General features: G+C 42.7%; 1 protein-coding gene across 1 annotated transcript; it reads right to left on the reverse strand.

The window, feature by feature from the left end:
- Nucleotides 1–609: 609 nt before the first annotated feature.
- TMEM212 (transmembrane protein 212) lies at nucleotides 610–9,060 on the reverse strand. The gene is made up of 3 exons (XM_032783669.2): nucleotides 8,863–9,060; nucleotides 1,904–1,963; nucleotides 610–1,308 (listed from the first exon to the last, which is right to left on the reverse strand). The coding sequence occupies exons 1-3, from the start codon at nucleotides 9,025–9,027 to the stop codon at nucleotides 934–936; spliced, it is 600 nt and encodes a 199-aa protein (XP_032639560.1). The 5' UTR covers nucleotides 9,028–9,060; the 3' UTR covers nucleotides 610–933.
- Nucleotides 9,061–14,059: the final 4,999 nt, after the last annotated feature.

A 14,059-nucleotide genomic window follows, 5' to 3' on the forward strand; every position in this document is an offset into this window, starting at 1 on the left:
GGGTACTGACTGTACTGCTTGCAGGAGAAAACTCTTAGATAATCACGGTTTGATTGTGCAAAGTGCTGAGCAACCAGCCCTGGCCCAGCAAAGCACCTAAATCTGTGAGTAATCCCATTGTCTTCAATGGGACCATTCATGTGCTTAACTCAAAGCATAAGCTTACCTGAGTGCAGGATCAGGGCCAGAATGTTCATGTTCAGTATCTAACACAGGGATTGGCAACCTTTGGCACGTGGCTTGCCAGGGTAAGCACCCTGGCAGGCTGAGATGGTTTGTTTACCTGCAGCGTCCGCAGGTTCGGCTGATCGCGGCTCCCACTGGCCACGGTTTGCAGTCCCATGGCCAATGGGGGCGGCAGGAAGCGGCACAAGTCGAGGGATGTGCTGGCCACCACTTCCCGCCGCCCCCATTGGCCTGAAGTGGTAAACCGTGGCCAGTGGGAGCTGCGATTGGCCGAACCTGTGGATGCAGCAGGTAAACAAACTGGCCCGGCCCGCCAGGGTGCTTACCCTGGCAAGCTATGTGCCAAAGATTGCCAATCCCTGATCTAACAGGACTGAGCTCTCAGTAAAGAATAGGAAGTGGTTAACAGTGGTCAACAGACTAGGAAGTGGTCAACAGAATGCAGGAACATCCATCTGGGGAAATATATATTGGAGAAGAAGTAGTAACCATAAAAATAACAAAAGGTCAGTTCATGTCCTCTGAAAAATACCATGGAAGGCAGGGAAATTATGAACAATATCAATAAAGCTCATGGGAAATATAAATACAACAGATGTCCAGTGCTGTGGATTGCAAGCTCTTTGGTCTTTCAAATCTCACTTTAAACTAAGCTCATGGCTTGCAATCTTTTCATTAGGCTTGTAGCCCTTTAATGGCCATTGATGTGACATCATTCATTACTGTACATGATTACAGTACATACAGCTACTGTGTTACCGGCAGTAATCCACCTTCCGCATAATGATTAATACTCACATTTAAATGTCCAAATTGGAGCAGTCTTGCAGTGAGCTTGATCACAATAGCCAAAGAAGCACAAAACATGACAACACTTGAGCAAAGGTCTAGTATTTGTAAAACCAGATGGTACCACTCGTAGTGCAGTGGGTCCTTGCAAAGAGACATAAATTCCTCATAGGGAAAAGGGAACAAAACTGCATAACTGAGATAGTTAGTCCCTGCAATCCCAGCAAATGAATAGTAACAGTATGGACCAAGCAGGATGGAGACAACTGCAACAGCAAATTGAATTGGGGAGCCCATGATGCTCAATATGCCAAAGGTGAAGCTAGCTTCCCACTGAAATTGAGAGAGAAACATACTATTACTTTTCTGACTAATGAGAGAAAAAAATCTATTAAAAACCTTTAACTAAAGAGGGTGGGAGATTTCCTATTACTTCACTTCTTTTATATTCTAAACCCTAATGTGACCAGAATAAGAAACATATTGGAGGGGAAAATAAGCACGATAAATATCATATATGCCCCTTGCTATAAAAATGATGTGGATTCTCTACAGGGAAGATGAATGCAGTAGAAACCAAATTTTGCTAAAAACACTAGAATAAATTAGAACAGATGTATGTTATTTCTGCATTTGTCATGTATCACGGAAAGATGTAAATTGCAGTGGGCGGCCTTAACTTCCAAACTTGAACACTAACAAAAATCCCCATTTTAAAGACAGGAAGTAACTCTGGAACCGGTAGAATCACCAAGCTGGTAGAACATTTAAAGCTTGTTCACTTTAAGCCCTGTATAGTATATTTGATCCACAGCTTTAGTAGCAAAATATGCTTTTTCCTCTTGAATAGATCATCTGGATTAACTCTGCAGTTCCCTTGACTTCTCCGCTGTATTTGACACCATATTGAATAATGACATAAGCTTACAAGTGATCTTTGTGTTTGTCCTCTGTCCGCCAAAAGGAGAAGTACACCAGCAATAACAGCCTGTGGATGGGGGAAACAGACAGTTACACCGGTAATACTTCATAATGCTAGTAGTGAATTAAATTCTGAAATGCTTTGCAAATGTTTAAATTGTTATCATAACTTGATGGGCCAATTTCTACCTTCATTACTATGCATTAGACCTGCATCACTCCCAGTAGGGTGGCACAGGCGTAACTGAGGATAGTAATTAGACTGAGGTTGACTGTATGTGGTGGTGATAATTTGGGAACTCTGTCTGTATAACCGATGAATTCTGGTTGATATTATGAAGTTGTTACTGTGAAAATTACAGTATCATTGAATACCTCTATGTACATGTGGAATTCATCATGGGCTGATGGATTTTAGCACATACCCATAAGACTGTGGACAATAGAGAGTTGTTAATCTTAATGACTGTACTCTGACTGCACAAAGGGTATGCTAACAAGGTTGACTGAAGCTAGGAGAACCGGTATACTCCAATTCATCAATAGGAAGTTGATGAGGAAGACATGTAGTTACTATGCTGAATTCCCAACAGGTATAAGATAAGGAGGCATGACTCCTTTTATGCTAAATATATCAGAAATGAATTTGTTTCACTGTGTTCAACTTTTTGCCATTCCATGAATCTTGGATCTGCCTGTATCTTTGCTCCTAATAATATATTGTTGGTGAATGGAACCACCAAAGGAAAATGTGTCTGAAACAAGAAACTGAAGGCCAGAAGATCAGAAAACAACATAATTTCTGCTCTCATTGCTCACACAGAGGCAAATGTATCACCAAGTTTGAAAACCCAGAATCTTGAGCAATATGGTCTTGTGGTTTGTTTCCCATCTTTGGCATGATAAATGTTTTAAGACCTAGATTTTCATTTTCCATGGCACTTTGTATTTTAAATTTTTGATTTAGGGAATTTGAAAATACTTCTCCTGAGGCTGAGCCTGAAATTATAATCTTGGCATAACCATCACGTAAAGTTCTCATGGATAAAAGCAGAAACATCTGGAGTCATGAGTGGTTGTTGGCTAAATTAATCAGAAGAAAAGCCACAAGCAGGGGATCCTACAGCATTCTAGCCAGAATAAATTAGGCTACAAAATAAGGGTACTATTAAGAGTAATTGTAATATTGAGGCTGCACTATAAGATGAGGGCCAAACCCTTTCACAATCCTCTTTGCCAACTGAGAGGGGTTCAATTTATAATTAATGCACATGTGGTTGGTGGAACAAAGAAAAAATTGAAGATGGATAAAAGCAGGGGAGGGATTATACATCATGCTGGTTTAACTCCAGGCAGATAATTTAAACTAGTAGACGATCAGTTTCCAGTTCATTTTAAATACTCTGGCAAGAAATGTTACTTTCTGTCCCAAAGTTTAAAATACCATAACATTGCAGGTTTGTAAGCACTGCCATTTGTTTTTGTCTTAATTCTTGATCTGATCCAATGTAGCCAATGGGATTCTTTCCATTGACTTAGGGTCTGTTTTTAAAGGTATTGCTCAGCACTGTGCAGCCAAACTCCCTAAACAGGCTGCCGCCTAGCAGAATTATCAGAGCTAAAGTAGTTGACTCTTAGCCACCTATCTCCACTGCCTGGGGTCATTACGTACCTAAATACGGAGGCTGCAGAATCCTGGGATCCGAGTACTGCCCTGCCTAACAGGACTTTAAACACAAGCAAGGCAACCTTTAAGTGATAGGAGACTGGTCAGCTTCTGTGCATCAGGCCACGTCTACACTACGGGATAAAATCGAATTTGCTAAAATCGGTTTTATAAAACTGATATTATAAATTTGATTTCATGCGGCCACACTAGGCACAGTAATTTGGTGTTGTGCGTCCATGCTCCGAGGCTAACGTCGATTTCTGAAGCGTTGCATTGTGGGTAGCACTTCCGTAGCTATCCATAGTTCCCCGCCCCTTGGAATTCAGGGTTGAATCTTAATTGTCACCGGGGTTCTGGGTAAATGTCATCAGTCATTCCTTCCTCCGGGAAACATACAGAACTGACACACTTCGCGCCGTTTTCCCTGGATTTGCCCTGGCAGATGCCATAGCATGGCAACCATGGAGCTCGTTCAGCTTTATTTTTTCCGGCACCGTATGTGTACTGGATGCCGCGGAGAGAGAGGGCGATACATCCAGCGCTACAAGCAGCATCACTGCGTTTTCAATGATACAGAGATGATTTACTGTTTCGTTCTGTACGTCTACTGCCGGAGTAAACTGGCAATTGAGATGACGGTAACTCCTCCCTCTCTGTTGTCTCTGCTGGCTACACTCATGAGTGCACCCCGCGCATGAAAATTGTTGAAGCAAAAATGGGTAATATGACTCCATAGGCACTGAGTCAATCCCTCCTTAATGTGTTTCTAAAAAATAGAGTCAGTCCTGGCACTAGGAAATTAAGAGGCAGATCAGTATTAGAGAACGCCCCGATGTATGCAGAGTAGCACAGCTGCTCTGCGTAGATATTCACAGGGGTGCCCAGGCAACACCTCCCGCAGCCCATCTGGCTTCCCTCCTCGCCCACAGACCTGTCCATGGGCTTACTGCGTGGCAGTGTTCTCCCCCCCCCCTTTGGCCACGAACGTTCCTAATACGACTGCAACGGAACAGAACGAGACTTGGAGGCAGCCTCCTGGGCTATGACAGTCGGATCTTTTCTTTATGCAGGAAGAGGGGCTGATGAGTTCAGCCCAGTTGCTATGAGAGACGGTTACCAGTGAGTTCTGGACCATACAACTGAGGAGTAACTAGATGTCGATCTCCCATTTTTACCAGCACTCCCAAGCCCAGGCCTTCACCTCAGGGCAGCAGGGCACTCTACCGACTATGGTTGACACACAGATTAGTCATATTGTACCGTCTACCACCGGAGGGGGAGAGAAGCGGAATATTGCTCTTCACTGGCTGCCCAGCATCCCGTCTACAAGCGCATTCAGTACACATTAGGGTTACATTGAGCAAGCCTCCGATCAAGGATGATCCCCTTTTCTTTCAGTTGGTGGAGAGGGGGAGAAGAAAACTGAGGAGCTGTTCCCTGAGAGAGCCACGCCAACCAACTGTTTTGAATCGCTAACAAGACATGAGAGGCTGCCAAGAATTGCAAATACCTTTTGCAGAGAACTTCCGCGCAGCGTGGATTTGGAAGCTGAGTCCTCAGTAACCCCCCCCTCCTCCATGAGAACGTCCACTTTGAGTCTCTGGTTCCCGTTACGCTTGTCCGCAGCGACTATGTATACCTGAGATTTTTTCAAACGCTTTGGCATTTCGTGTTCTGTAACGGAACCTCTGATACAACAGATTTGTCTCCCCATACAGCGATCTTATCTAGTATCTCCCGTACGGTCCATGCTGGAAACTCTTTTGGATTATGGAGACGTGCATGCCACCCGTGTGATCAGAGCCCTCCATGCTGGGCAAGCAGGAAATTGTATAATTACTAATACAAAAAGTTCCAGGGCTTTTTCTGCTTTATCGCCCACTGCATCCCCGAGGTCAGAGTTCTGTCCAGAGCGGTCAGTGTTGCCTTGGGATACCGCCCGGAGCCATAACGCGATTTCCGTCCACACTAACCGTAATCCGAATTGTAATTATCGAATTTAGCGCTACTCCTCTCGTCGGGGTGGTAGTACAGAAATCGATTTAAAGAGCCCTTTATATCGATGTAAAGGGCATTATAGTGTGGATGGGTACAGTGTTAAATCGATTTAACGGCCATTAAATCGATTTAAACGCGTAGTGTAGACCAGGCCTCAGTGTCTACCTGAAACAATTGCACTGCACTCTTACACCATGTTCACCTGTTGCAGCTCCTACATCTACAAGGTCATTTCCATTATCTAGTTCAGTGCTGGAGAAGGAAAAAGTGTCATATTCCTCTCCCTCTCGAATCCTCCCTCAGAACTGTCAGTGCCTGAGGCCACTGAACATGATGAACTCCGCCTCCTGTTCCTGGACTCCAGACAGTCAATGGATAAAGAGAATGGTGAGTCAGATTTCCTACCATGCTATGTAATCTGTGTTTGTGCTCATTCTGCGTTCTTCCGATATACATGTGCACTCAGCACCAAATGCATGAGCCTCCTTTGACCTATCATCCAGACAATTCTCCATGGGCTGTCCATCAGTGAAACATCCTTTTAGCACCATCAACTCAAATTCCCTTCCCCATCCCCTGCTCCCCACGCACCCAGTCTGGACTCATCTTCCCCTATCAGATGCCCATAACCCAACAAAATAGTACATTTCCATGACTTTCCCCAGCCCCCATGTACCTCTTTTGTCAGACTCTCCCACACGCACCCAATCTCTTTCACGTTACCAGCCCTTTCCTATCATTCAGGCACCTCTGTGTGTCTATTCCATCCCCTTTACGCAATCATCTTTGTGCATCAAACTGCCTCCCAGCAGTCCCTGTCTCTCACCTTCACCCCCTGCACGCAGCCTTTCCTAGTCCATTTAACCAATCTGCCTATTACAGTTCTGTTTCCACTCGGTCATGACTTGGCCATAAGTGCAAGGCTAACGTAAAGATGGGTGACCCCAGTCTCAGCACAGCCTACCAAACTGGCCCCTCACAACGGTGGAGTGCCTGGGATGTCCTGTAACAGCTGCCACCAGGCTTGGAACCACTGGCTGGAAAATCTAAAAATGCCTGGTGGTTTGCACAGAAATACCCACTAATGCACCATATCCCAGTCATTGTGGGGGTCAAGATGGGGCTCTCAAGCCTTCCAGGCTCTCTCTACAGCACAGCTTGGAGAATGGAAGTCCTGGAATGGGCTTCTCGTGTCTGTGGCTCAGAGGCTGCCCCACCACATGGGCTTCTCTGGGCCAGGGGCCCTAGGGCATCCAAACCCCTGGGCCAGCTGATTGCCGCAACCTGGTGAGTGAACTGCCCCAAGAGTCAGGCAGACTGGGGAGCCAGCTGGCCCAGAAGTTTGGAAGGCCTAGGGCAGACCCTGTCGTGGGGCTGCCCAGAACCCACAGACTTTGGAAGTCCTGGCAGCAGCTTGCGAAGCTGACATGATTCTTGTCAGGTTCACTGCTGCTCTTTTAGCAACTGCAAGGGCCCATGGAGCGTATTTCATTTCCTGTGCTGGTGTTTCCAAACCAAACCTTTGCTGGAATTTCTGGTTGACAGGAAATAATAAATAAATAGGTTTCATTCATACTTGGAACAAAACCAAATTTCAGAAAGTTGAAAATTCCTGCAAACCAGAAATTCCGAGTTTCAGCCAGCTCTACTTAGCACCCACGGTCTGTCTTTGTACTTTAGGATGAATGGTACTGGATCAGTGGGCAGGGCGAAACATAAGCAATGTGAAGAATTCTTTCTATTACCATGATATGGTATCTTGGCCATCGCAGTGCAAACAAATCTGCTCATTCATGTACCAACTTATTTGTTCACTAAATTAGCAATGGCATTACCAGCTTCAGGACCTGGAGCCAGAGTCTTCCAGCCAGTTTTAAGCTGACCTCTCTTGAAGGCCATGAAAAGTTCTGCTTAAAAACTGATGAAACAGCATAGTTTTTCCTTAGTTCAAGGAGCTGTGGAATCAGAACTGAGGCAAAGCTGGAAGTTTAAATTTAGTGGCTTGGATACAATGGGATCTATAGCTTACCATCCTTATTTTCATTTTGCTAAATCAAAGCCACTCCATGTTTGTCCACATCTCTTTGTGGAATATATCAAGTGAAGGAAGACTTTAGCAGTAGAGGAAGTGGACACAATATCATCCCTAAACAAACGGTGATGTTAGAAACACCCTAATCCTATCAACAGCAATGTTTTAAGTAAAGTGATACCCAAAACAGCAATTAAACACTGGTGGAACGGATAGGATGAGGATCATAGAACATAATTCAATCAGTTCTGGCATATTATTTTAATGTAATTTATTATTTGGATCCTAACATCTGCAGGACATCAGTAACTCTCAAAAACGTCAGCAATCCAAGGCGCTCAAAATAAAAGATTTTTAATGGAGCATCTATTGATGCCTCTTTTCTAATAAATGAAGGTAGAAACTGGAGGGTGGTTTCACGAGCCAGGGAACTGAAGGGAAACTCCAAGCCCCCATCCTTTTAAAGTCCTTTCCTCAGGACTGGATTATCATCCAATCACAAAGCCAAAAGCAGATAAACTGAAAAACACTGGGCAATAATTCCCCAGAGGCTCGCCATGCTGGCAGCACCAGCTAGTAGGAAGGACACCCTTTAATTCTCCTTTTGACCCAGCTTCCCCTTCCTTTTACACTCCACCCAAGCAGCAATGGGGCCAGCCTGGAACTTGTAACCCTTTACAGGCTGCAGTCTCTTTACTTTGTTACAAAATTCTGTCCTATAGCATACACCCTCCTGCAATGAATTTGAGTCTTAAACTATTATAGAGTTTTAATGGGTCTGCATAATTTTTAACTCAAAAACTTGCTGCACTTGTATTCATCTTCATGCATAGTTTGAAACCTAAAACATAAACAGGCTTCTGCTGAAACTAAAGGACATGAACCTTAGAGCACCTAATCAGTGTGAGAGAGGAGCCAAATTCTGCAATCACTTGCACGAGTATATCTCCAGTCATGTTACTTCACATTGACACTAGTGAAATCCAGATTTGGCCCAGAGTTGTAGAGTTTCATTTTTGCTAGCAAAGAAAAATTGTGAGAGGCAAATATCCTGAAACAATCAATATGTTAATATTTACTGCAAAGTTAAATCTTATCAAGGAGCTGCAGGGAGCTCCTGTGTTTAATTTAATGTTGACTACTCCAAGTACTTCTTTTTAAAGAGTTTATATTAATAGGAAACAAATTCAGACATGGTTGACTTTTCTTAGAATTTCAGTAACTTCTCTAATATCTTTTCCCTGCTAACATTTTTGTTGTGACCTACCAAAGTTCCATTCCAGATGGGACAGGCGATTCGAATGCTCCAGCCAGCAAACCAGGGCTTATAAGAAAAAACAGGAAAGAAAGCAAAAATTCCAGAGAAAATGCTTATAATCCCAAAGGTAATAAGTGTCCCTCCGGTACCCTCATACAGGCTCTTTGTTTTCATTGTGAGTCTCTCTCTTTCTTGCCCTCTGCTTGATTCACATCAAGGATTAGTAACTAAAGCCTAGTCAAAGACATTTCATTATAAACAGAAGTTTCTTAGAGACTGTAGTCATGACGCATGCAGATTGTGTACCTACCATGACAAAACATTATTCTAGTTAACTTAAATTAATCCTACATAGCCACAAGTATAATCAAAAAGGCTCTGAATGTGCCCAATATCATAAAATGGCTTTCTTTAAAAGAATAAACCCCTGTCCACTTTCAGCTGCAGAAAAACCCATCTAGTGATTCTGAATTACTTCTTCATCTGTCTTCCCATGAGGAGCGACCACTTCCTAGTCTGTGGAGAGCCAGAAATTTGCTGACGGCACTATAGTCATTGTTTCCAATGACTAGTCTATTACAGCCAAGACTGAACCCAATATCCTTTGTGCCCTAGAGGTCAGCATATGCAGAACACATGCATATGTCTCTGCATGTGACCATGCTCACCCCTAGCAATAGTTATTTATAAAATAAAATTTGTGTCAGGAGATTCACTGAGAGTTTTGCTTGTTTCTGTTTTAAAATCAAGTGCACTGTGCAATTCTTTCGATCATCCCTCTAAAAACAGATAATTTCAGCTCCAAGTATGGGACAGAAGAGGGGACTGGGAAGATTCTGGGGCCTGTTCCTGCTGCCACTGAACTCAGGGGCAAAATGGCCATTGACTGCAGTCAGACCAGGACTAGTGATGACCACGAAAACAACACTGCTTACTGAACAAGTCCCCCAGTTGCTCCTGTACCTGTAATGGCAAATATTTTGAATGAAAGAACTTAAGTCATTATATCTGATGCACATTATCACATATAACTTCTGAGTCACAACTGCACAATACTGAAAACAGCAGAACTCATTTCAAACATGCTGCCCCTGGAGAGTTGCCATGGTTATATGATGCTTCAGTTAGGATGGCATCTGAGATGGCAATGCTATTACATAGAGTCAGAAGGGAACTATTTTCCAGCCCTCCTGAGTGAGTGGACACATCTTTACCTGTGTAATATTAGTTTATTTGTGACAAGAACTGACAGCAAGTCCAGGATCACTACTGTGTCCAATGAGCCCAGCAGAGGTCACAAGGGCTGTAAAACATCCAGATGTGGCTTCCTGATTCTCAGGCTGGCATTATGTTGGCCCTCTAATATACACCAGCTGGTAACAAACAGAGATCCAGCTCTCTTCCTGCCACTTATGTCCCCTAGGACTAGGAAGAGGAGAGGGTGCTATGCTAGTTTTATGCCAGCTGAGGACTTCCCCAGGTTGGGAGAATTCTGAGCTAGCAAGATGTGACAAGATTCTAGTTGTCATGGCCGAAGTTGTGCAAACAGGCTAGAGAATCTAGCCCTGGAAAGTCAAGGTGGCATGGGACGCAATCTTTAGTGCAATGGGTTGTAGACGTTTAGCCCCCGAAACCAGATGACCTTAGAAGTAAACAATGAGGTGGCAAAATTTGCAGATGATACAACTACTCAAGATAGTTAAGACCCAGGCAGACTGCAAAGAGCTACAAAAGGATCTCTCAAAACTGGGTGACTGAACAACAAAATGGTAGATGAAATTCAGTGTTGATAAATGCAACATAATGCACACTGGAAAACATAATCCAAACTATGCATATAAAATGATGGGGTCTAAATTAGCTGTTACCACTCAAGAAAAAGATCTTGGAGTTATTGTGAATAGTTCTCTGAAAACATCCACTCAATGTTCAGGGGCAGTAAAAAAAATGAACAGAATGTTGGGAATCATTAAGAAAGGGCTAGATAATAAAACAAAAAATATCATATTGCCTCTTTACAAATCCATGGTATGTTCACATCTTGAATACTGTGTGTAGATGTGGTCACCACATCTCAAAAAAGATATACTGGAATTGGAAAAGGTTTGGAAAAGGGCAACAAAAATGATTAGGGGTATGGAGCATCTGCCATATGAGGAGAAATTAATAAGACTGGGACTTTACAGTTTGGAAAATAGATGACTAAGGGGAGATATGATAGAAGTCTATAAAATCATGACTGGTGTAAAGAAAGTAAATAAGGAAGTGTTATTTACTCCTTCTCATAACACAACAACTAGGGTTCACCAAATGAAATTAATAGGCAGCAGATTTAAAACAAATAAAAGGAAATATTTTTTCACACAACGCATAGTCAACCTGTGGAACTCCTTGCCAGAGGATGTAGAGAAGGCCAAGACTATAACAGGATTCAAAAAAGAACTAGAGCAATTGATGGAGGATAGGACCATCAGTGGCTATTAGGCACGATGGTCAGGAATGGTGGCCCTACCCTCTGTTTGCCAAATGCTGGAAATGGGCAACAGGGGATGGATCACTTGATTACCTGTTCTGTTCATTCCCTCTGGGGCACCTGGCATTGGCCACTGTCAGAAGACAGAATACTGGGCTAGATGGACCTATGGTCTGATCCAGTATGGTTGTTCTTATGTTCAGGATTAATAGGAGCTGCAATAACTCAGTAAAGCGGGACATGAAGGCAGCACCTCAACCTTAGCTTTGAATGTGTGCCTTTGATGGATTTCACAATGTTAATTTCACTGGATAAGTCTGGGGTTCTTTTGGCACTTAATTGATCTATGGGTTGTCACCATAAGATTTAAAAAGTTTATTTATTCTTACAGCATTGACTGTCTTTATGAAATATTATCCAAACGCCAATTTAATTTAATTAAAATTAGCGGTCCTGTAATTTTATTAAATATGCACAGTCTGTCTTCTCGTAGATTACCTTTAATCTCTGTTCTATTAGCAAGTCAATAAAGTGACACATGGAAAATTATACATTATTGGCTCTATTATGAATGTAAGTTGCAAGATGACTTCATGGTCTTGAATGACAACATAAGCATGCCAGATGTTCATAGCGCGTGACCCCTTTAAAGACTTAGAAAGATCATACACTACTTTAAAATGTAATTTCCTGCATGTAGAGTGAAGAAAGAGAGCCTAACAGCTTAATGTTACTTAGCGCTTCCCATCTAGTGTGAATGTCTTAATAACAAATCACAGCTCTGATCTCCTTTTTGGCTGCATGTTTCCAATACGCTCTGTAATGCCTTTCTCATGACTGGAATGGTTAACATTCCATATTTTCTTGCTGTTATGTGGTAATCAGGGTTGTATTTCATTCCATGATGAAGAGGGACCTTTGCACAGTAGCATACAAAAAATGTAGTCCTTGGTCTGAGTCATGCTTTGACTCTGACTGAGTCTTTTATCTGGAGGTTAAAGCAACCTGGTATGTCACTAAAAGAGCAGATAACAGCACAGTGTGAAAACCAAGCAGTATAACTCCTGCAATGTCCTTTCTGCAGCTTCTTTTCTGCAGTTATGAGGGAGTCAGCACCTTTAGGAGCTCTGCTATCAGTGGCAGGGAGCCGGGGGCACACTCATCACTTTCATGCAGGTCCCTGGGGGTGGTGGATTTCAATAGCTAGGCCCCTTGCACATACTGTGGCTTCTCATTATAGACATGAATCTCACAGATTTTCCTGGCCCTTTTGCCCCCCAACTCCCACCTCTTGGGAGAGTCCGTGGGGAATAAACAATGATCCAGGCCTTTGTCTTTAATGAATGTGTGCCCACAACAAAATACATGTAACAGCATTTTGTACACTCAGTTCTACTCCCTACCCAGATGCCTATATATTTATGCATGTAACATGGTACAAATTTGTTCCCTCTCATAGTGTGTGAGGGAATGGAGCTAGATTAGGAAGGGAACCATTCATGGATTTGTTTTGAGAAACCCAGAGGATGTTATGTTCTGGAGATGTACTAATGGAGCAGTGGTTTCTCTTTTTAATTTAGTACTTCTTCTGGGCACCAAAATGACAGCACTGGTGATATGAAGGCTTGTCTACATGAGAAAGTTGCACCAGTTTAACTTAAATTCATTTAAAAAACAATTTAGTTCAATGGATGCAAAATTCTGCACAGACACACATTATGGTTTGCGTGGCTTATGACAGTTTAACTTGTGATGAAAAAGTGACTTAACCTAAATCACGATAAAGTACTTTTAAAACTGAGATCTGTGTTTTTGTAGGGTTTGAATAAACTTATTTAAAACCACTCCTTCAGCAAAAACAGGTGCACGTTTGTGTAGAGAGCAGGCCTAAGTCATCTGTTTATTCACAGAATAGTACAGGAGAAACAGTAACATAGCAAGCTTCTCCCATATGCCCCATCAACATGTCTCTACCCTGCTTTCAAGAGGCTACTTCTATGATGGCCTTCCTATCCTTCACTTTTCTAGCTGAGATTGTCACCAAGGGCATAACTTGTGTTAATTTCTATGGTGTTTTCCGTAGTGTGGTTTGCTGTCCATTAGCAGTCAGCCTCTTAATTGTAATGCAAGTGGTAACAAGTTTTGGTCACTATAGAGCTCAGCTGGGTTTGAACATTTAGGTCTGTACACCTGGCAATGTAAATGGAGCAGCAATAGCTGTCAAAATGAGCTAGGTAGACTGGGAATATGTGCAGGTAAGTGCAATTCTGTAAAGATTCATAGGCTAATGAAGGCACTGAGCTTGAAAAGATGGTACACTACGAAACTCTAGTAGGAGGAGGTTCTAAGGCCCCAACACAGCAATTTTACACTGGTCTGACTGATTTTCAGTGGTGTAAGTGCGAGAAGAACCAGGCCTCAGTGTGTATGGCTAATCAGACTGTTCATATGGTGTTTTGATAACGTTCAGCTATATCCATGATCAACACTAGGTGCTGCTAGGCTGCTGCTCATATGAAATATATGTTAGCAAAAGTTTTAAACAGTATTTTCAGCACCTTCCACACTCCTGTCTCATGTTATTATCTACATTTTGACTGTTAGTAATCATGCTACTTTAACGCACATTAGCTTAATAAATATTTAGTTTAGTTTTTGAAAGTGTTGATTTGCATCCCTGTGCATTGCCACTACCTTGAATACATACGCAGGAAACAAGCTAAGCAGCATACA

Source organism: Chelonoidis abingdonii, chromosome 8 (genome assembly GCF_003597395.2).
Source record: "Chelonoidis abingdonii isolate Lonesome George chromosome 8, CheloAbing_2.0, whole genome shotgun sequence".
NCBI classification, from domain to species: domain Eukaryota; kingdom Metazoa; phylum Chordata; order Testudines; family Testudinidae; genus Chelonoidis; species Chelonoidis abingdonii.

Bases quoted from the DNA above. Each gene is read 5' to 3' on its own strand.
- TMEM212 (XM_032783669.2), bottom strand. From the start codon at position 9,027: ATGAAAACAAAGAGCCTGTATGAGGGTACCGGAGGGACACTTATTACC. The intron at 1,964-8,862 runs GTAGGTCACAAC...CCCCATCCACAG, and splicing joins CCATCTGGAATGGAACTTTG to GCTGTTATTGCTGGTGTACT. The intron at 1,309-1,903 runs GTAAGCTTATGT...TCTCAATTTCAG, and splicing joins GACAAACACAAAGATCACTT to TGGGAAGCTAGCTTCACCTT.